Consider the following 24,224-nt stretch of genomic DNA (forward strand, 5'->3'; position numbering starts at 1 on the left):
AAGATTACTAGAAAGGTCCTTCAGAGGAACAGGCCTCCAAAATGACTATAAGTCAAGTGGTTTCCAATTGTTCCACTTGCCAATAACAACTCCAAGGAGCTAGAAGACTCCAGTTGACCCAGGCTGTCCAACAGCGTGGGACATACCCAGGAGAGGACTGGCAGATGGACTTCACACAGATGCCAGTTTCTCAAGAGTATAAATACCTACTAGTCATGATAGACGCATTCACAGGGTGGACTGAAGATTTTTCCACCTGGACTGAGAAGGCTGAGGAGGTAGTATAAAAAAAAAACTGCTAGATGAAATCACTCCAAGATTTGGTCTGCCCAGGTCATTACAAAGGGACAATGGGACATCATTTACTTCTAAGGTCACCCAAGGGGTCTCTAAAGCATTGGGCATTACTTATTGCCTCCATTGTGCCTGGAGGCCTCAGTCTTCAGGCAAAGTAGAAAGAGCCAACCAATTCTTAAAATCACCAATAACAAAGATAACACAGGAGACTTCCCTTGAATGGAAGAAGCCTTTACCCATAGCTCTCCTCCACACTCATATTGCCCCTAAGGAATAGGTTGGTCTTAGCCCTTATGAGATGCTATATGGGAGACATTTTGTTTATATCAATGACCTCTTCCTAGATCCAGAGGCTCAAGCCCTCTGGTCTTACACCATGGCCACTGGGCAATTCCAACAAGAAATACCCTTGTGGGGTGTCAACCAGGACCCAAAAGATTCTAAAGATCCACCACTATATGCTCCAGGGACTCAAGTCCTAATTAAAGTCTGGAAAGATGGATCCCCAAAGGCTCAACTCCAGCCTACACGGAAGGGCCCCTACCCTGTTATACTTTCTACCCCCACAGCAGACAAGGTTTCAGGGCACAACTCTTGGATTCACTACTCAAGAGTCAAGCCATGGAAGAAAATATAAGAGGGCACTCAGTACACCTGTGAGCCCCTGGGAAATCTCAGATATCTATCAGATCACATCAGATCAGATCAGTCGTGTCCAACTCTTTGCGACCCCATGAATCGCAGCACCCCAGGCCTCCCTGTCCATCACCAACTCCCGGAGTTCACTCAGACTCACGTCCATCGAGTCAGTGATGCCATGCAGCCATCTCATCCTCTGTCGTCCCCTCCTCCTCCTGCCCCCAATCCCTCCCAGCATCAGAGTCTTTTCCAATGAGTCAACTCTTCGCATGAGGTGGCCAAAGTACTGGAGTTTCAGCTTTAGCATCATTCCTTCCAAAGAAAGCCCAGGGCTGATTTCCTTCAGAATGGACTGGTTGGATCTCCTTGCAGTCCAAGGGACTCTCAAGAGTCTTCTCCAACACCACAGTTCAAAAGCATCAATTCTTCGGCGCTCCAATTCTTCGGCGCTTGGCCTTCTTCACAGTCCAACTCTCACATCCATACATGACCACAGGAAAAACCATAGCCTTGACTAGACGAAACTTTGTTGGCAAAGTAACGTCTCTGCTTTTGAATATGCTATCTAGGTTCGTCATAACTTTCCTTCCAAGGAGTAAGCGTCTTTTAATTTCATGGCTGCAGTCACCATCTGTAGTGATTTTGGAGCCCAGAAAAATAAAGTCTGACACTGTTTCCACTGTTTCCCCATCTATTTCCCATGAAGTGGTGGGACCGGATGCCATGATCTTCGTTTTCTGAATGTTGAGCTTTAAGCCAACTTTTTCACTCTCCACTTTCACTTTCATCAAGAGGCTTTTGAGTTCCTCTTCACTTTCTGCCATAAGGGTGGTGTCATCTGCATATCTGAGGTTATTGATACTTCTCCTGGCAATCTTGATTCTAGCTTGTGTTTCTTCCAGATATCTATCCAGGACTACAAAGAGTGTCATTCTAATGAACATTCTCAATTTAAGTTTCCAGGAATAAGGTTTCTCAGGATAGCTCTAAAGAGCCAACACAGCTTGACAGTGGTTGTACTCCAAAACAGATAGAAGATAGATTTCCTGATCCCTGAACAAGGAGGGACTTGAGGCGTCTTGAATGAGACGTGTTGTTGCTGGGTAAATACCTCCAGAAAAGTTAAAGAAAGTCTCACAGTCCTCAAAAAAAAATTAAGATCCTATGGGATCTCAAAGAACGAGCTGGAGAGTCCTCAAGGTGGCTATAATCTCTCTTTGGGGGATCCTTCTTCTGGCGAAGGGGAATTTGGAGTTGGCTAATGCATCTACTAACCCATGTTATCACCATATTAATGCTGCTTATGACTGCTCCATATATTAGCAATTGTCTAACCCATTTTGTCTGCTCAGGTCAACAAGCTACAACATGCAATGCCACTTCAACAAGGATATAGAAAACTACACCCAACCACAGAAAATATCATTCACCCTTAGATGAACACTGCTATAAGGACTCTGACGCTTGAGACTAGCAAGAGAGGGAGGCCCAATGCCCCTCGTCATCCCAGCTCAGCAGGAAGTAGCCAGAGAGATCTCGACACCCCTATTCCCAAAGAATTGGGCCTCCCATCTCTTGAGGGGGGAATGTTAAGTAGTTAGAATAGGAAAAAAGAGTCCAAAATGGCAGTGGCTAAAAGACAAAGGAAAAAGCTCGTGAAAATGGAACAAAAGAAAATCTGAGGACCGGATTGAGTACCACAGGTGAAACAAACAGACCTCCTGGCTAGCCCCATTTACACAGGACAGGCTCAGCGGAAGGAGACAAAACGTTTTTATAAAAAGAGGAGCCAACATTGAACCTCTGTCCTTTTTGGGTCAGCGTGTCTTCACATCTCCAGGATATACCATCCTTTGCTCGCCAAATAAAACTGGGCTATAACAAACCTGTAAAACTGATCTGCCATTTCAGATCTTTGCATTGAGACAGAACCGAGGAAATTACACACTCCCCTGACAGTTGGGAATAAAACAAATATCCATACTGATATAAATACATGATGTTATAAATACATTTGGGGAATGAAAATCTTCTCTTATAGAAGATTTCCAATTAATAAAGAAGAAAAAGGTGAAATATTAAATTGGAATACCACAGTAATAAGTGTTGCGTGCAAGATCCACCAATGAAAGGTAAAATTAGTGGCCAAAACTCTAAGCAGGAAGAGTATATCTGCGTAACCTCAGAGTTTCTCAACCCAAATTTACTACTAAATGTGGCAGTTTAAAAATATCACCCTAAATTTGAGATGCAGCTTATTTCTGCCCCCGCTGAGTGCACTAGACTTTGTAACCAGTGTATACACTGCACTTCTAAGCATAGATTGGAAAGGGAAAAATCCTGAAGATAGTGGAGAAACTTGTCAGACACGACCTTAACGAAGTAACCAAGGCTAATATAAGTTATGTTGATAATCATGTGTCCCCTCATATATAGGAAGGACACATCCTCTCTGAGATATTTCTAAAAATTTAAAACCTTAGTCCAATCAGGAGAAAATATCAGACAAACTTAAATTCAGGGACACTCTTCAAAATATGTGACCACTAGTCTTCAAATATCTGAAGGTAATAAAAGACAAAGACCAAGAAACTATTATAGATTGGATGAGACCAAACATGTGATGACTAAACATACTGTGGTATCCTGGATTGAATCCTAGATCAGTAAAAAAGGGCATTAATGAAAAAACGAATAAACTCTGTAGTTTCATTAGAATTGTACCCAAATCACTTTCTTAGTTTTGCTAAATGTACACGGTTTTGCAAAATGTTAACAATTAAGGGAAACTGGGTGAAGAGTACATGGGACCAATCTGAGCAACTTAAAGTTATTTAAAAAATTTAAATGACGTTGACCAGAAAAAGTTAACTACATATTCTTTTATGAAAAGTTCATCATAAACTAACAGGTCATATGATTATACTGTGTTAAAAATGTCATGAGAATGCCCACATAAAAGAATATATATTTGGTTCCAGGGAAAACATAGTTGGTTTGGAGAGATGAGAAAGTGCTTTCTTCCTTAAGTTTAATGTATGAACAGTTTCGCATATATGAACAACTTTTATTAATACTGAACTGCTAGGTCGCTTTTTTCCTCATTCCAGAGAACAACTCTGCTGCTCACAGATATCATTTTACTTTACATAAATTTGCTGTCTAAACTGCTAGAAGATAAGTTTATCAAAACTAAAATAACATCTGTTCACTTTCATAAATAAAATTCATGTGCCACTTGATGTGTCTAGTCAAAAACGCACACTGCTTTGACATATCTCTATGGGACACGGACAGAATCCAGGGTTCAGGTAGCAGGAGTGAGTATAACAGATAGTAATCTCTCAGTTCAGTCAATAAGGCAGAAACTCTCCAGCTGATTTCTAGAGTGGGCATGGTGTATATTTGGAAAGATAATCTTAAGAAACATACTGAACAATTTATGTGCCGGAACTCATCCTAAGTGCTTGTACAAGACAAACATCCTGAATCTTCATAAAAACCGTTAGGTACTGTACTACTATTAGCTTACTTTTACAATTTAGGAGCGAGGCATGCTTCTAAAGGTAGAGCCATTTTTCCAAAGCAAACTACCAGGAGCTAAGTTCCAGCTCTCTGCTACCGCACCGCGCCGCGCCGCGCCGCTCCCTCCCTCTGCGCATGTGCATCCCCGCCTTCTGCTGCTGGCTCGTCCTTCCGCGGCCTCCAGCCCCTCGTGGGAAACAATCTCTAGCCTCCAGGTCCACGGGCGAGGGAGCTGCGGGTGAGCCCCGGAGGGTGGGGGCGAGGGCCGAGCGGGCTCCGCGCGGCTGGGAGAGCCGGCCGAGGCAGCGGTGCCGGGTGGTGGGTTGGAGCCCTGCGAACACTGCGCGACCCCGGGAGTCTGCAGCGTCTGCAGAACTGAAGGGACAGCAGGCGGGGGCGCTTCCGCCTTAAGGGGCCAGAGTCCCGTGTGGGAACGCGGCCTCTCAGGCTCACTCGGTCTGCAGGTGTTCCGCCCCTCAGCGGAGCGGGCGGCGCTGTCCTGTGGCCGCGGGTGGGAAGTGCGCGTGCGTGAAGTGTGAGCTGGGCCCACGGGGGTGGGGGGGGGGGCGGATAGGAGGTAGGGGAAGAGCGATTGCGCCTGTGTGACATGTTTGTGCGCACTTCACGTAGTGACGTATACGTCTCTCCTGCGCCAGGCTTACGGGGAGCCGGGAGGCTGTAGGAGACCATTGTCTCCTGCAGGGCCCAGAAATAAAAGAATTTCCCGGACCAAATTGCCGCCTAGAGACTTGGTTTTCTTATCTGTAAAATGCAGACCTCTATAGTGCTTGCCTCTTTGGGTTGTTTTGAGCGCCCACGTTTTGTCAGCTGCTGTTGTATTTGTTCTGTATAGGCGGCTGGAGCTTGGACCCCTCCGTTAAGTCGTTTGTGAAATGGATTGGAAGGGGCTGGACCACCTAGCCACCAAAGCCTTTTCCTGGCTCTGTTAACATTACTCGGATCCTAAGTTATTATTTGTTATATCTTCATTTGTTATTTGTTGTATATAATCATGACACGGTGTCCTGAAGCCATCGAAGGCTGTGTGATGGTGGAAGGTCTGGGACAAATTTAAGAAGAGAGGTGAGCTGGAGATGAGCGGGGTGGGCACACAGGCTACACAGGAAATGTCACCTCTTTAGAAATTTGTGAAGCCATAGTTCGGGTTGAAAGGCTCACCAGCCATAGTTAAAATTCTGTCATTATCCGAGCCTAACACCTCTTCCTCTCCTAACTCTCCATTCACTTTTTCCTGAGGTTAGCTGCCCTCGAGCAGTGTTCCATTATTGATGGCTTCTAGAGAAATGCTGAGGTTCCTGCTCCCAGGATGGTAGTGCAGACAGGTCCTTTTTGGGTTATCAGTTTCTTATTGAAAGATGCAAAAAGAAATGAGCCCGAGAAGATAACTGGCTCAGATCATGCAGTTTGTTAGTGACAGAATCACAGTTGAAAGTCAGGTCTGCAGATTCTTGGGCCACAGCCCATTTTGTCATTTTGTTAGGTCAGAGTTAGTTTTTTATTAAAAGATCCTTTTGAAAATTGTAAGCAGCTTAGAACAGACTTTTTTAAAAAATAAATCTTGCCTTAAACACTCCCATCCCTTTTTTCAGAGGTTTCTTTGATTATCTGATCTCATAGGATTAATGGTGTCAGCAGATGAGAGTCAGATAGGATTAGTGACTAAACAGCAGTGAGAAGGTGTTTTTACCCCCTAGAACCTCAGTTATGAGAAATCCCTAGTGTATCCTTTACTTTACTGTTCTGTGTTAAAAATCCTCTCATGTTTTTAATTTTTCTGTTACAAAACCTAAATTGGTAATAAATCTTCCCAACCTAGGGATCGAACCCAGGTCTCCAGCATTCTTTATGGACTGAGCCACCAGGGAAACCCGGTAATAAATCAGTAAGAAGCAAAAGTTTACATTCACTCGGTGAAAAGTATCAGGTCTAAGGTCAACATAAATGGGAGCCACACATGAGCAGGTAAGTGTCTTGTGTGTGGAGCTGTGTAGGCTGGTGAATCCAGAAACTACAGGACAAGCCAAGTTCTTACTTCCTTCTTTCTCCCTCAGCTCTCCCTCCTCCACTAAGAGTGAAAAATGAACAAATCCCAGGTGAGTTTTTTTTTATTCCCACTTTATCTAAAATGAGTTTTCTAAAGTTTTAAAAGGGGTCAGCTCATTTGTGTTTCTAGCTTCAGTAGCAGATAGTCCTGGCTTTTGTTTCTGCATTTCCACTTAAATTTCAACCTAATACATGCAGTCTTGCTCCTTTAATACCTCTCCACCTGAATCATTTCTGGAAAAAGCCACCAAATTGTAGTCAAATTCAGTTTTTGTCTTTGTCTTAGTCTTAGTGGACCCTTTTGCAGCATTTGATACTATTATGCATAGTCTGTTTTAAAAGTCTGCTCTGCTATTGTCTTTGACGCTACGCTCCTAGTTCTCCCTTTCCTAACTTCTTCCAGCGTGAAGTTGTCTTTGCCTTTTGCCCCAACATTGCTTATCCCTGGGTTTATTGCTTATCCATTGTTTCTCTGTTCTTAGACAACTGCTCTTCTCAGATACCTATTTTTCCTGACAACTTTTGTCTTTAAAAATTAAAATACTTTAAAATTGTTAGTATATTAACATGGTTTTTTAAAAAATGTAAGTGATACAGAGAAAGTAAAAATTCACATCCCTTCCTCTCTGTACCTTAGGCTTCCTCCACGTAGGGTGACATTTGTTTCTCATCTAAACCATGTCTCTTTCACTGAGAGTGAGAGAGGTTTTATTAACAATTATGCTGGAACAACTGGCATATATTGGGACAGTCCCAGATAAACTGCAGTGTACAGTCACTCAGCTATAGGTATACATTCTTTCTGGTTTCTTGTTTGTCCTTCCAGTGTTTCTTTATTCAGTTGAAAGAAAGTATGAGCCCTCTTTTATTTAAATGGGAATCTATTATACTTAGGGCTTTTTAAGTTTAGGTGCACCTGTACATACCTGGCAATGTCTTAAAATGCAGATTTTGATTCAGTAGATCTGGGTTGGGCCTTGGAAGGTGCATTTCTAATCAGATGGAGCTGATTCTGCTGCTCAGAGAACCACACCAAGTAGTGAGTCTAAACACTGTTTCCCATTCTTTCTTTTTTTGGTTGCTTTTTTCACTTCTTTTTTCAGCTTGTCCCAGGGAATCTGTCTGTAACAGAACGTGGATTACTTCTTTCTTTGTTATAATCACACGGAAATTCAATTCTGAATGTTCCATAGTTTATTAAACTAGTAATTAACTATTTCCAACCTTTTGCTACTATAAACTATGTTTTGATGAATAACTTTGTACATTAGGTTTATTCTATCATATACATTCCCAGAAATGAGATTTATTCTGTCAGGTAAATTTCCAGAAGTGATATTTGGGAATATATAAATTCCCAAAGGGTTGACTACAATTGATAAACTTGATCTGTTTGGTGGGATTATAGATACTTTGTACTTACATTGGCATTGCATGAGAGTGCTTTTTCTCCACAGCTTCTCCCATAGAAATAATGTGGTTCACTTTTGGATTTTGACATCTGATAGGTAAAAATTAGTATCTTATGTAGTTTACATCTGTACTTATCCTAATGCTCAGTGAGATTGAAGATTTTTTTCACATATCTAAAAGATGTCTTGTTTTTATGTTTCTGTGATCTGTTCATGTCTTTTACCCATTTTGCTCTTAGGTTTCTGGCTTTTTTTTCTTTTTTTCAATGTCTGGTTAGCTCTTTGCATGTTAGTGATACTAATGCTTATCTTTCATATAAGTTACAGAATATTATTTTCTTGTATATCATTTGTCTTTTGATAATTGTTCCTGGTCTCCCTCCCCTCCCTATGCAGGTGTTCTGCTTCAGGATACCACATTTCACTTAGTCATCATGTTTCCTTAGGCTCCCCTTGGCTGTGACAATTCCTCAGATTTTCCTTGTTTTTGATGACCTTGTCAGTTTTGAGGAGTATAAATCAGGTGTTTTGTAGAATGTCCTTCACATGGGAATTGTCTACTGTTTTTCCTATGATTGATTATATTGGGGTAATTGTTTTCTTGGAGAAAGACCAGAGAGGTAAAACGTCATTTGGTCATGTCTTATCAGGGGTAAATTCTCTCAAATGACTTTTCACTTTTCAAAAAATGATGTACCACTGTTGATCACCAGCCTGAAGCTGTGCAGATTAACTTTCTCCACTGTAAAGTTACCCGTTTTTCCCTCTGTTTTCGTAATATACTGTTTGGAAGGAAGTGGGGGGTTATACCACCCCTCCTTCTCAGTGGCGTATCCACATAAATTAGGCATTCTGCACAGGAGATTTTAATATTTATTGACTCAGTCAGTGTTTAATATCAATATGAGCTCATGGCTAGTTACTTTTTACTTATTATAGTCCAAGTACTACCTTGTTCACTTTGTTGCTCAAATCGTTTGTCCCACCTTGGTTATTAAATAGACCACTTTCAACGAACCCCATTGTTGTGTTTCTGTTTGAGTACTTCTTCTATACTTTCTGATGCTAGAAGATAGTCCAGGCTCATATTTCCTGCCCTAGAATAAGCCATTTTCCCCTGAAGAGCTCTGCTTCCTTTTATTGGAGTTTAGTGTTAGAAACCAAGACTGGAGGGCTGAGTATGCTATTGGTTTGTAATTCCTTATAGATCCTGTCAGCTGACTGAACAAGAAAATATTTATGTATACTAACACATATCTATGAATATTTCAGCATGTAACCATCTGTATTTATATTAAGCTAAGTATTAGTTCACACTAATGTCTCCTGCTGTAATCATTATCACCTGAAACATTCTGACCTTGTCCCCTTGCTTGTCTATAACTCCCATTCCAGCATTTTGGCCACCACCATCATCATTTCTTTACTTAATTGTTCAATTCCAGCATACATATATAAGTTATTTCAAAGTTACTAACCTATGGACTCTTGGTTGCTTCCAGTTTTTGGTCATTATGAATTAAGCTGCTAGAAACATATGTAGGTTTTTACCTAGATACATGTTTTTTAAATAGCTAGAGTGTGAAATTAAAAATACTTGATCATATGTTAAGACTTCAGCTTTGTACAAAGTTGAAACTGCCCAATTATTTTACAAAAGTGCTGTATCATTTTATATTTCTAATTATGAATGAGAATTCCTCTTGTTCTGCATCTGGACCTGAAATTGACATTGTCATTGTTTTAGATTTAATGGTTCTAATAAATGTGTTATGGTATCTCACTTTTGTTTTAATTTACATTTCCTTAATACACATAATGGGCTTCCCTGGTGACTCAGTGATAAAGAATCCGCCTGCCAGTGCAGCAGATGTGGGTTTGATCCTTGGGTAAGAAATATCCCCTGGAGAAGGAAATGGCAATCCACTGTAGTATTCTTGCCTGGGAAATCCCATGCACAAAGGAGGCTGATGGGCTACCGTCTGTGGGGTCACAAAGAGTTAGACACAACTTAGTGACTGAACAACAACAATGACAAATGACACTGAGCATTTGTTCATAAATCTATGAACTGTCTGTATGTCTTTACTTGACCTGTTCACATTTTTTATCCATTTTTTAATTAGGCAATTTATTTTCTTACTAATTCTTTTGTATATTTTAAATGCAACTTCTTTATTAGATATATATGTTGCAAATATTTTCTCCCAGTCTGTGGCTTGTCCTTTCATTTTCTTAGAAATGACTTTTGCAGGGTAAAATATTTTTAATGAAAGCCAATCCATGTACTTTTTTAAAAAATGGAATGTGATTTTTCTGTTGTATTCAAAAACTTCTCATGAAACCCAAGATCACATAGATCTCCTATCTTCTGTGTTCTAGAAATTTAATAGTTTTGCATTTTATATCTAGGTCTGTGATTCATTTTTGTTAACATTTGTATAAAGTGTAAGTTCTGTGTCTTGGTTCATTTTTTTTGCATAGATGTAGAGTTGTTGAAGCATTTGTCAAAAGACTGTCTTTTCTCAATTTAAATGCCTTTAGGGCTTTGTTGAAAATCAGTTCACTAAAACAAACTGATGAATATGACAACAAAGAAACAGACTCACAGATACAGAGAACAAGCTAGTGGTTATCAGTGGAGAGAGGGAAGTGGGGAGGAGCATGGTAGTAGGGGGTTAAAAGGTACAAACTTCAATGTATAAAATAAATAAGCTATACAGATATACTGTATAACACAGGACTATTGTCAAAATTATATAACCATTATAAGTGGAATATAGTCTTTACAACTTGTGAATCACTGCGTTGTACACCTAAAACTTACATAGTATTATGCATCATCTATACCTTTTTTTATTTCATCAGGTGACTATATTTCAATGGATCTGTACCTGGACACTCTATTCTGTTCCATTAAGCTATGGGCTTCTTTCACCAATAACGCCCTGTCTTGGATATTAGTTGTTGTTTGGTCACTCAAAGTGCTCAACTCTTTGCGACCCCATGGGCTGCAGCACCATCTCCCAGAGCTTGCTCAAACTCATGTCCATTGAGTCTGTGATGCCATCCAACCATCTCATCCTCTGTGGTCCCCTTCTCCTCCTGCCTTCAATCTTTCCCAGCATCAGCATCTTTTCCAATGAGTCGGTTCTTAGCATCAAGTGGCAAAAGTATTGGAGCTTCAGCTTTAGCATCAATCCTTCCAATGAATATTCAGGGTTGATTTCCTTTAGAATTGACTGGTTTGATCTCCTTGCAGTCCAGGGGACTCTCAAGAGTCTTCTCCAGCACCACAGTTTGAAGGCATCAATTCTTCAGAGCTCAGCCTTTTTTATTGTCAAACTTTCATATCTGTACATGGCTACTGGAAAAACCATAGCTTCGACTATATGGACCTTTGTAGGCTAAATAATGTCTCTTTTTTAATATGCTGTCTAGGTTTGTCATTGCTTTTCTTCCAAGGAGCAAGCGTCTTTTAATTTCATGGCTGTGGTCACCACCCACAGTGATTTTGGAGCCCAAGAAAATAAAGTCTGTCACTGTTCCCATTGGTTCTCCATCTATTTGCCATAAACTGATGGGACCAGACGCCATGATCTTCATTTTTTGAGTGTTGAGTTTTAAGCCAGCTTTTTCATTCTCCTCTTTCAATTTCATCAAGAGGCTTAATTTTTTCTTTGCTTTCTGCCATAAGGGTAGTGTCATCTGCATATCTGGGTTATTGATATTTCTCCCAGTAATCTTGATTTCAGCTTGTGTTTCATCCAGCCCAGCATTTTGCATGATGTACTTTGCATGTAAGTTAAATAAGCAGGGTGACAATATACAGCCTTGACATACTCCTTTCCCAATTTTGAACCAGTCTGTTGTTCCATGTCCATTCTAACTGTTGCTTCCTAACCTATATACTGGTTTCTCAGGAGGTGGTGAGATGGTCTGGTATTCCCATCTCTTTAAGAATTTTCCACAGTTTGTTGTGATCTACACAGTCAAAGGCTTTAGCATAGTCAATAAAGCAGAAGTAGATGTTTTTCTGTAATTCTCTTGCTTTTTTGATGATCCAACAGATGTTGGCAATTTGATCTCTGTTTCCTCTGGCCTTTCTAAATCCAGCTTGAACATCTGGTTATTTGTACATGTTATTTGGTAGCTTTGTATAAGTCTTGAAATCAGGTAATGTGTAAATCCTCTTTTTCCTTCCATATTCCATTGGCTATTCTGTTGCTTTACCTTTCTATATAAACTTTAGAATCATTTGTCAGCATCTCCAAAATAGCTGGGATTTTAATTTGAATTGCATTGAATTTGTAGCTTATATTGGAAGGAACTGACATCTTAACAATACTGAATTGTCTTGAGTGATGAATATGGACTGTCTTTCCCTTTATTTAGATCTTTGATTTCTTCCATCAGTTTTTGTTTTTCTGTATATCCCTGTAATGTATTAGTTTTATATTTGAGTCCTTTTTTTTGGTGGTGATGGTGTTGTAAATGGTTTTTTTTCATTCAAAATATGAAATTCCAGTAGTTTATTCTGATATGGGAAAACAGTTGGCTTTTTTATATTGACCTTGTATCCTATGATGTTGCTATATTTGCTTATTACTTCCAGGATTTTTATTCTTTTCCTTTTTTCAGAGTCTTTGGGATTTTCTGCATAGACAATCATGTTGACTTCAGATAAAGACAGTTTTATTTTTTCTTCCTAATCATCTACCTTTTATTTCAGGTTTTTCTGTTTGTTTTGTTTTAGGTCTTTCTGTACTAGCTAGGACTTGAATAATAGTCTTGAAACAGAGCATCCTTGCTCTTTTCCTGCATTTCAGGGAAAAGTGTCAAGTCCTAACAGTAAGTATTGAGGGGGTAACAGGCAGGAAGGCCAGGGGTCTCCAAATGGAGGAAATAGTCTGCAAGTATCAGACTTTTTTTTTTTTTTTTAATTTCTTTCTTAAGCAGCAGGAGGAAACAAACTAGTGATAGATATATTTTTTCCCCTTCTCTGCTGCTGCTGCTGCTAAGTCGCTTCAGTCATGTCCGACTATGTGCGACCCCATAGACAGAAGCCCACCAGGCTTCCCCATTCTTGGGATTCTCCAGGCAAGAACATTGGAGTGGGTTGCCATTTCCTTCTCCAATGCATGAAAGTGAAAAGTGAAAGGGAAGTCGCTCAGTCATGTCAGACTCCCAGCGACCCCATGGACTGCAGCCCACCAGGCTCCGCCGTCCATGGGATTTTCCAGGCAAGAGTACTGGAGTTCCCCTTCTCTACACAAATTTAAAAAGAGATTTCTCTTAAAATACTGTGTTGCCATAATGACACCTGGTCCACCTGAACTTAACTTTTCTCAAATTTTGAGCTAACAAATACATTTTTCTTATGGAAGTGTTTGTGTTAAGCTATGTTAATGTACTATATACATTTACCCCAGACTCTTGTCTTCAAGTCGATTCCACCTAAAGGCTTAGAACTGACTTGACAAACCACTATGTTATCCTCATACATTGTTCTCCTAAGTCATGTAAATGAAACTTTTTGTATGGTAATCTGCCTTTATAGGAGATTCAAGTCAATCATTTTATGGCCCTGGATGACCCCCCTGGTGCCAAGATTACCTCAGAATGCATCCTGTGGGTGAGGGGCCTGGTGCCATTCTCTGAGTTTTGAGACATTGCTTTCTTTCATTAACAGACTGCTAGTAACTATATAACATCCAGCTAAAGACTAACAGGTGGGTATCTTTCTGCCCCCTTCTGATGTCTATGTCGAAAGCTTTCTCTATCCATTTTATACTTTAATAAAACATTATTACACAGAAGCTCTGAGCGATCAAGCCTCATCTCTGGCCCCGGATTGAATTCTTCTCTGGAGGCCAAGAATCCCAGTGTCTTTCGTGGTTCAGCAACAACCTTTCAGTATGATGTTCTCTTCTTCATCAAGTTGGGAAAGTTCCCCTCTATTCCTAGTTTACTGAGAGGTTGAGAGGTTGGTTTTTTTTTTTCATTATGATAAATGACTGTTTTTTCTTCATTAGTTGCTATTATTGTGTCATTTTGCTTCTTTGACTTCCTGATACGTTGGATCATGTTCTTGTTTTGTGTTTTTTTTTAATGTTGACCCAGCCTTTCATTGTCGTCATGGTTGTTGTGAAGTCGCTCAGTCGTGTCCGACTCTTTGTGACCCCATGGACTGTAGCCTACCAGGCTCCTTTGTCCATGGGATTTTCCAGGCAATAGTACTGGAATGGATTGCCATTTCCTTCTCCGAGGGATCTTCCCAACCCAGGGATCGAACCCGGGTCTCCCGCATCGTAGACAGACGCTTTACTGTCTGAGCCACCAGGGACCCTTTCATACCTGCAATAAATTCCACTTGGCTGTGTTTATATTTCTTTTTATACATTGTCAGATTTGATTTACCCATGTTTGAGGATTTTCGCATCTCTGTTATTGAAAGATAATCTGATCTTTATTTTTCTCATAATATCCTTGTCTAGTTTGGTATTAGGGTAATGTTGGCCTCAGGAAATGGCAACCCACTCCAGTACTCTTCCCTAGAAAATCCTATGGATGGAGGAGCCTGGTGCAGGCTACTGTCCATGGGGTCACAAAGAGTCAGACACGACTGAGCGACTTCACTTTCACTTGGCCTCATATAATGAGTTTGGAAGTGTTATTTCCTGGAGGAGATTATGGAGAATTGTATTAGTTTTTCCTTAAATGTTTATTAGAATTCACTAGTGACACTGTCTGGGTTGGTGCTTTCTCTTTTGGAAGTATTTTAATTATTGATTTAATTTTTTTAGCAGAAATGAATCTTTTCACGTTATCTCTATCTCCTTTGTGTGAATTTCATAGCTGTGTCTTTTAATTTCATCTATGTTACCAATTTTTCAGGGGCAGAATTGTTTGTAGTATTCTCTTATTATTTTTTAATGTCATTAGGATTAGTAGTGTAAATCTGTCTTTCATTTCTGAGATTCACAGTTTGCTTCTTTTTTACTTGGTTAGATTGGAGGCTTTTAAAATTTTTATTGATCTTTTCAAAGAAGCAACTTTCAGTTTCATTGACTTTTCTATTTTTTTCCACATTTTCAATTTAACTGATTTATTTTAATAAAAATTCCTTTATTTTGCTTGCTTTGGGCTCAGTTTGCCTTTTTTTCCCTTTAGTTTACTAAGATAGAAGGTTAGATTATTGATTTAAAATCTTTTCTAATATATGCATTTGATGCTATAAATTTCCCTCTGGTACTGCTTTCACTGCATCCCACAAATTTTGATATATCATATTTTCATTTTTATTCCATTTCATTTAAAGTAGTTTAAAATTTTCTTTGAGACTTCTTTTTTGACCTATATGCTATTTAATTTTCAAGTATTTGAGGGATTTTTCAGCTATCTTTTGCTTATTGATTTCTCTTTAATTCCATTGTAGTCTGATAATATATTTTTTATGATAGCTATTGTTTTAAATTTGTTATGGTGTGTTTTGTGGCCTAGACTATAACCTATCTAGGTGAATGTTCCATAAGAGGTAGAATAGAATGTAGAATGTGTGGCTTATTTTTTTGGATGGAATATTCTAGAAATTTCAGATCATGTTGATTGACAGTACTGTTCAGGTCATCTTACTGCTTTTCTGCCTGCTTTATTTCTCAGGACAATTGGAGGGGTATTGAAGTCTCCAGCTGTGGCTATAGATTTGTCTGTTTCTCCTTTCAGTTCTGTCACTTTTTGCTGTATGTATTTTGATACTTTTGTTGGATACATACAAAACCATCTAATGAGTTCTTAATTTCAGATATTATAATTTTCAACTTTGGAATGCCCATTTTATGCATGTATGTATGTACATGTACATGTTTGTATACACATTTATCAGAGGTCCCCAAGACTATCACTAGGTGCAGTGATTTTCTGGGACGACTCAGCATGTAGTTGTACTTAGGGCTGTGACTTATTAAAGTGAAAGGATACAAAGCACAGTCAGCAAAGGGAAAAGATACTTGGGGTTTAGTCCCAAGTAGAGGACCCCAGGCATAAGCTCCTAAGACTTTTCCCAGGACAGGCTTAAGTCCTACAGCAATGAGATGTGATGACAAATGTGAAATGTCTGCCAGGGAATCTCATTAGACACTCAGCGTTCAAAATGTTTATTAGGGGCTAGTCACGTAGGTACTGTTTGCTTAACATATAACAAAGTCTCAGACTCCAAAAGGAATGTACATGAGCAGAAAAAACCATATAGTTCACACAAACAGTTCAGGCTCAGTGAACCATTCTTACCAAGGACTGGTAAGAACCATCATGAACTCCAAATTCCCAGATACCAGCCACAAGACACCCTTGTAGCAGATCTTTCAGAAGATAGCAGTCTCAGGCCTGCTCTATTAATTCTTTATCTACAACAGACATACCATGTATCTGTTGACTTCTCCCATCCTTTCATTTATTTTGTTCATATTTTCCTCTTTTATATTAATTATAATTCATTCTGAAGTTCTTTTGTGTTATAATATCTGAGTCTCTATGTTGTTATTCACTCAGTCATGTCTGACTCTTTGTGACCCCATGGACTGCAGCATGCCAGGCTTCCTTGTCCTTCACCATCTTCAGGAGCTTGCTCAAACTCATGTCCTGAGTCTGTGATGCCATCTAACCATCTCATCTGTTGTCCCCTTCTCCTCCTGCCTTCAGTGTTTCCCAGCATTAGGGTCTTTTCTAATGAGTCATCTCTTTGCATCAGATGGCCAAAGTATTGCAGTTTCAGCTTCAGCATCTTTCCAGTGAATATTCAGGGTTGATTTCCTTTAGGATTGACTGGTTTGATCTCCTTGCAGTCCAAGGGACTGTAGAGAGTCTTCTCCAAAACCATAATTTGAAAGCATCAGTTTTTCAATACTTATCCTTCTTCATGGTCCAACCCTCACATCCATACAGGACTACTGGAAAAAACCATAGCTTTAACTATACAGACCTTTTGTAGGCTAAGTAATATGTCTGCTTTTTAATATGCTGTTTAGGTTTGTCATAGCTTTTCTTCCAAGGAGCAAGCATCTTTTAATTTCATGGCTGCAGTCACCATCTTCAGTGATGTTGAAGCTCAAGAAAATAAAGACTGTCACTGTTTCCATTGTTTCCCCATCTATTTGTCATAAAGTGATGGGACCAAATGCCATGATCTTCGTTTTTTGAATGTTGAGTTTTAATCCAGCTTTTTCACTCTCGTCTTTCACTTTCATCAAGAGGCTCTTTAGTTCCTGTTTGTTTTCTGCCATAAGGGTGGTGTCATCTGCATATCTGAGGTTATTGATATTTCTCCTGGCAATCTTGATTCTAGCTTGTGCTTCATCCAGCCCGGCATTTCTCATGACGTATTTTGCATATAAATTAAATAAGCAGGGTGACAATATAAAGCCTTGACATACTCCTTTCCCAGTTTTGAACCAGTCCATTCCATGTCCAGTTCTAATTGTTGCTTATCGACCTGCATACAGGTTTCTCAGGAGGTAGATAAGGTGGTCTGGTATTCCCATCTCTTTCAGAATTTTTCACAGTTTATTGTGATCCACACAGTCAAAGGCTTTAGTGTAGTAAAGCAGAAGTAGATGTTTTTCTGGAATTCCTTTGATTTTTCTATGATCCAACAGATGTTGGCAATTTGATCTCTGGTTCCTCTGCCTTTTCTAAAACCAGCTTTAATTCTGGAAGTTCATGGTTCACGTACTGTTGAAGCCTTGCTTGGAGAATTTGTAGCATTACTTTACTAGCATGTGAGATGAGTGCAGTTGTGCGGTAGTTTGAGCATTCTTTGGCATTGCCTTTCTTTGGGATTGGAATGAAAACTGACCTTTTCCAGTCCTGTGGCCACTGCTGAGTTTTCCAAATTTGCTGGCATATTGAGTGCAGCACTTTCACAGCATCATCTTTCAGGATTTGAAATAGCTCAGCTGGAATTCCATCACCTCCACTAGCTTTGTTCATAGTGATGCTTCCTAAGGCTCACTTGACTGGCTCTCGGTGAGTGGTCACACCACTGTGGTTATCTGGGTCATTTAGATATTTTTGTATAGTTCTTCTGTATATTGTTGCCACCTCTTCTTCATATCTTCTGTTTCTGTTAGATCCATACCATTTCTGTCCTTTATTGTGCCCATCTTTGCATGAAATGTTCCCTTGGTTTCTCTTAATTTTTTTGAAGAGATCTCTAGTCTTTCCCATTCTGTTGTTTTCCTCTTATTTCTTTGCATTGTTCACTTAGGGAGGCTTTCTTATCTCTCCTTGCTTTTCTTTGGAACTCTGCATTCAGTGGGTATATCTCTCCTTTTTTCCTTTGCCTTTTGCTTCTATTCTTTTCTCAGCTTTTTGTAAGGCCTCCTCAAACAAACATTGTGGTTATGCTATCATTGTCCTTTTCCTTTGGCCTTGTCTCTTCATATAACATGACATTTTCTGTTGGATGGTGAGCATTATATCTAACAACACAGATATTAGGAGAGGCTCCAAAAATTATCTGAAGTAGAGAGGATTCATCCTTTTCTCTGCTGGGCAGGTGGAATACAGAACTGGTCACTTTAATCAGACATGAGTGAGCTTGGTTAGGGCCCATAACATATTAGTTTTAATCCTTCTTTTCATTTTAACAACTGAAATTTTTACTTCCTTAGTAAAAGTTAACTTTATAATACAAAAGATAATATGAAATAACTTTTTCTTGGTCATCCCATTCTACGTTTTGTATAGTGCTAGCTCCTACAGTTTCCAGTTTAATACATGTTAATGTGTATGTCTTCTCATTAAGAATAATATTTGTAGCAACTAGGACCATTCCACCCTCTCATGGAAACTCAATTTATACAAGATACTACTTTTATCCTACATAGTATAACATTAAAGAAAAGCAAAAGTTGCTCAGTCGTGTCCGACTCTTTGCAAGCCTATGGACTATACAGTCCATGGAATTCTCCAGGCCAGAATGTTGGAGTTGGTAGCCGTTCCCTTTTCCAGGGGATCTTCCCAACCCAGGGATCAAACCCAGGTCTCCCACATTTCAGACAGTTTCTTTACCAGCTGAGCCACCAGGGAAGCCCAGCATTAAAGAAAGCAGTCCTAAATTTTTAGTAAACTAAAGAGATTCGTTTCAGTTCAGTTGCTCAGTTATGTCCGACTCTGTGACCTTATGGACTGCAGCATGCCAGGCTTCCCTGTCCATCTCCAACTTCCGGACCTTGCTCAGACTTATATCCATTGCATCCATGATGCCATCCAACCATCTCATCCTCTGTCATCCCCTTTTCTTCCCGCCTTCAGTCTTTCCCAGCATCAGGGTCTTTTTTAACGTCAGTACTTCACATCTGGTGGCCAACTTATTGGAGCTTCAACCTCAGCATCAATCCTTGCAATGAGTATTCAGGATTAATTTCCTTTCAGACTTTATCTGATTTTATCTCCTTGCAGTCCAAGGGACTCAAGAGTCTTCTCCAACACCACAATTCAAAAGCATCAATTCTTCAGCACTCAGCTTTCTTTATAGTCCAACTCTCTCATCAATACCTGACTACTAGAAAAACCATAGCTTTGACTAGACGGACCTTTGTTGGCAGTCATTCTTTTAAATATTTTCCACTCGTATAGCTCTGACAATTTCTTATAGAAAAGGAATGTACTGTTACAGGAGCAAGTGTCATTCAAAGATGTATGTGTGGACTTCACCCAGGAAGAGTGGTACCTGCTGGATCCTGCTCAGAAGATATTATACAGAGACGTGATCCTTGAAAATTATAGCCACCTTGTCTCAGTAGGTAAGAATTCTTTTCCACATGATTACCAGTAGCATGCATTTCTTAGCTGATGAAATGTAAAAACTCCCTGTGAAATTTTCTGATGGAGATTCAAGGCCCTAAATGACTGGTCCCTTTTGCCCACTATAAAGTATGCTGTAGTCTTACCTCCTTGGGAATTGGTTTATTTAGGCACCTCTTTTAGATAGTTCCCAAAGCTGTACCTTTCTTCTCCATCATTTTTTTAGAGTTCTTGAAGCCAGACTGTTCAGCCATAGTCCTGTGTTACTCTCTTTACAGGGAATTGCTTTACTAAGCCAGAAGTGATCTTCAAGATCGAGCAAGGAGAAGAACCTTGGATACTAGAGGAAAGATTCCCAAAACAGTGGCACTCAGGTGAGTTAGTGAGTTCACAGGCAGATGGAAGCCAGAGGAAATGAGATCTTAGGCCATTGGTATATGATTCCAACCCCTGACCTTTGAAAGTGATTGACAGTTGGTCCACATACTTATGTTACCTTAATCACATTCTTCTGTATGTCACTTTCACTCATAAATCTTTCCCTTTCTTCTTTGACATTTTAGAGTCATCTACCTATATCCATAATCCAAACTCATTTGGCTCCATCTGAGATAATTTTTCTTGATTATTTTAAAACTGTCCACCTTCCATCTATTGTCTTTGGACATCTTTTGTTAGATGGTATGATTCATGTAATACTTTAATATATTCATTTAACAAATATATGGTGAGCATTCAGTATGACCCAATTATGTTTATACATAATTAAAAGAATGTCCCTATTATCAGAGTGTGTAATACAGTGAGAGACAAAAAGCATTCGTGTGTGTGTATGAAGATGTATGTGCATGTATACACACACACATGGTGTTGGGTGGTGGTAAGTACTGTGAAGAGCTGAAGCAGTGAAAAGGGGGTTAGAGAATGATAACATCCTATTTGTAATCAAATACACAGAATTCAAGAGAAAATGGGCTTCCCTCATGGCTCAGCTAGTAAAGAATCCGCCTACAAAGCAGGAGACCTGAGTTCAATCCCTGGGTTGGGATGATCCCCTGCAGAAGGGAACAGCTACCCATGCCAGTATTCTAGCCTGGAGAATCCCATGCACTGTATAGTCCATGGGGTTGCAAAGAGTTGGACACGACTGAGCGACTTTCACTTCACTTCAAGAGAAAATATATTTTATGAGGTACACAATATATATGAGTCTCTAATAAATTAAAGTTTGAGCTCTGTGGATTCTGAATACTCCCGGCAGAGGGAACATCAGGTGCTGGTGTTAAACTTGTCAGACTAGTGTGCTGTTAGAGTATCTAAGGAAGTATAACGATGTCATGGTAGCTGGAGGTGAGTGGGCATGGGGGAGATTGGTAGGAGATGATGTCATAAGTAGCATGGACTGTGGCAGATATATTAATTTTATTTTGAGTGATGTGGGAAATCCTCAGGCTTTTTTCAGTATATATAAATCAAATTAAGCTAGCAGATTGGATTTACAGTATAAAAGACTCTCTCTGACTTCTCTGTTGTGACCATGAGATGGGTGGATGGTGCTTAGGCACAAGCAAGGAAAGAATACCAGTTAGGATACTATTGTATACCCAGAGGAGAGAAGCTAGCTGCTCAGGCTATGTTGGAAATGCTGAAAAATGGTGGATTTGTACATATATCTTGAACATGAGGCCAAGAGGATTTGTTACTGGGTTGTTTATAGAGTGTGAAAGGAGGAGGAGTTGAGCATGAATTCAGTGATTTGTTTCCAGTACCTGATAACTTAGAGTACTATTTACTGAGAGAAAAAATTTGGAGGAGCGATTAGAGGAGAGTTAGTACAGTTGGTCACAAGAAGCTTGGGATAACTGCTAGACTCTGGGAGAGACATACATAGAACTTCTTTGTAAAAGACCATACAGTAAATATTTTAGGCTTTGTGGGCCACACATGGTCTCAATTGCTGCTGCTGCTCTTCCTCCTCTTACATCTTTCTCTTCTTTCTCTTCCTCCTCACTCTTATATTTCCCTTTAAAAACATCCTTAGTTCTAGGCCCACAACCTTACAGTCAAGAGTTTGCTGACCCCTCTAGAGAGTGGTTGTTTGTAAATGAGAGAGGTAGTTGTGGTGCAGTACTGCTTTTACAAGGTGTGTGAATCCACTAAATCTTGTCATTAGAGGAGATTGAGGGGAACAGTCTGAGTCACTTGAAAATTAGAGAGCCTGGTTTCCCAGGGGTTAAATAAGGAACATTCAGCCATCCATTACTACCTTAAATGGCAACCATGGGTTCAGTGTCCTAAACCTGTTATCCCCTGTTACTAGTTTTTTCAAATTCCTAATGTTATTTTCTTTTCCATCTTCTTCATATTCATCTATTCATTTTCTCACTTGTCACTGATACCTGACTTGATCTTCCTAGTTGTTGTTTTTTCCTGCCTAAAGCATCCAATTTATCTTTCACTAGCCTAACAAAGTTGATCCTTATTAATAAATGAAATCAAAATCTCCTTTCAGTGACTGTCACAGTCTAGCGCTGTTTTACATATCTGTATCTTTTTTACTGCTCTTCAGAGTTCATTTTAAACTTCATGCTATCTTATGTCTTAAATTTCACTTTTAAATATTTTCTCATTTTTCTATAATTTTCACTTTGGTTTATTTTGCCTTTTAAGTAACTTAATTAAAATTGGGCATGCAAAGTGTTTAAACATTGCATGGTCTATAATAATGGCTTGTTGTTATTATTTTGGGCTTCCCTAGTGGCTCAGAGGGTAAAGCGTTATTATTATTTCACTTACTTTAAGTTAGTGATCAATTTTTTGCTGTAACTTAAATAGTCTGTATTTTATAACCCTAATCCACTAGCATCTGTAGCCCCAAAACTCATACCTGATGATATGATTGTTGCTTAGGGTTTCTATCATTGCTGAGATGTTGTTTTCCCAAAGAGAAGCTTGAGATAATTATTTGAATCTGAGATGGAATAAGTTTCATATATATATTACTCCAGGATTCTTGGGCTTCCCTCATGGCTCAGCTAGTAAAGAATCTATCTGCCTGCAGTGTGGGAGACCTGGGTTCGATCCCTGGGTTGGGAAGATCCCTTGGAGAAGGGAACAGCTACCCACTCCAGTATTCTGGCCTGGAGAATTCCATGGACTGTATCGCCCATGGGGTCACAAACAGTCGGACACAACTGAGCGACTTTCACTTTCAGTATATATAGATATATACGTACATATATTACATATATATGTGTACGTATATATCTATATATACACACACACATACATATATATACATACACACCATATATGGTATAAAGTACATAGTTGAGGCCAGAACTAGAAGTATCCATACTTTCCTTTCATACTTTTCCTGATTCTGATATTTTAATAATTACTTTGTTGAACCAAGTTTAGAAGAGATCACTCTTTTTCATCCATTCAGAAAGCATTCTATAGTATTTTTACTAAATGCACATTCTCTTATTTTATCCTGAAGTACAGGTTGAAAATAATTCATACGCACATCAGTTTTTAAGAATCATAAATGTCCTGTCTTCTCAGTGAAGTCAGAGGAAATAGAATTTTGCTAACACCTGCCTAGACTGTGATCATGACACAGGGTGTATCGTTGAGCAATGGACTTGTTTCATCTTACAGTGAATTAAACAGGTAGTAACTTCTAAAGGCAGCAGGTGGAGACTGAAAATGATAGGGATGTTGTAGAGTTTGTTGGCTTTGTTATTTTATTATTAGTTTTGTGGTTTGTTGTTTTAAATTAAAGTAGCATTTCCTGGAGGATGTTCAGGTCCCAAGAAGAGCCAAGGCTGGAGTGTAACTAATTACATAAAAGGTGTGTTTTTGAGAATGAGCAATTTGTTAAATATCCAGCTAGAACTGCACATATTTTTTAATGGACTTACAGAATTATGACTTGAACTCATAATATGAATTCAGTTTTTGTTTTAATTTGTGTTTGTCAAGGTAGTAACTATTATCAGTTAGTCTTCGGAGCCATGGACTCAGGACTGTTTTAGATTTTTTTTTTAACATATATTAATATTGTTTCACCTAGTTAGTCACTCAGTCATGTCCAACTCTTTGTGACCCCATGGACTGTAGCCCACCAGGCCTCTGTCCATGGAATTCTCCAGGCAAGAATACTGGAGTGGGTAGCCATTCCCTTCTCCAGGGGATCTTCCTGACTCAAACAGTCGAACCTGGGTCTCCTCCTTTTCAGGCAGATTCTTTACCATCTGAGCCACCTGGGAAGCCAGTTTCATTGAGTAGTGACAGTAAAGAATAGCCAAGAATTTTTACAATAAAGTTTGTTGAAGGCCTCAGAACCATATATTAACAGAAAAATATGATCATTATAGGTCTCATCTGTAAGCAAAAGCCACAGATAGTCTAGATATGAAAGCAGAAAACCTTGATGTAAATTATAAACTTAGATATGAAAGCAGACTTAAAGATCAG

General features: G+C 39.3%; 1 protein-coding gene across 3 annotated transcripts in view; it reads left to right on the forward strand.

Moving 5' to 3' along the window:
- The first annotated feature begins 4,023 nt into the window (after window positions 1–4,023).
- The window catches only part of ZNF248 (zinc finger protein 248), a 28,633-nt gene continuing 8,432 nt past the window's right edge, over window positions 4,024–24,224 (forward strand). Inside the window, exons 1-5 of one of the 3 annotated variants that reach the window (XM_061404974.1) lie at window positions 4,024–4,699; window positions 6,299–6,444; window positions 6,534–6,575; window positions 19,615–19,741; window positions 20,021–20,116. In XM_061404974.1, the coding sequence (XP_061260958.1) occupies window positions 6,561–6,575; window positions 19,615–19,741; window positions 20,021–20,116 (238 nt within the window). In that variant the 5' untranslated portion in view covers window positions 4,024–4,699; window positions 6,299–6,444; window positions 6,534–6,560. Of the gene's footprint in view, window positions 4,700–4,723; window positions 5,545–6,298; window positions 6,445–6,533; window positions 6,576–19,614; window positions 19,742–20,020; window positions 20,117–24,224 lie in introns of those variants that run through there. The other 2 variants (XM_061404972.1, XM_061404973.1) reach the window with 2 other exon arrangements.

The sequence above is a fragment of the Bos javanicus genome, chromosome 28, assembly GCF_032452875.1.
Source record: "Bos javanicus breed banteng chromosome 28, ARS-OSU_banteng_1.0, whole genome shotgun sequence".
NCBI classification, from domain to species: Eukaryota; Metazoa; Chordata; class Mammalia; order Artiodactyla; family Bovidae; genus Bos; species Bos javanicus.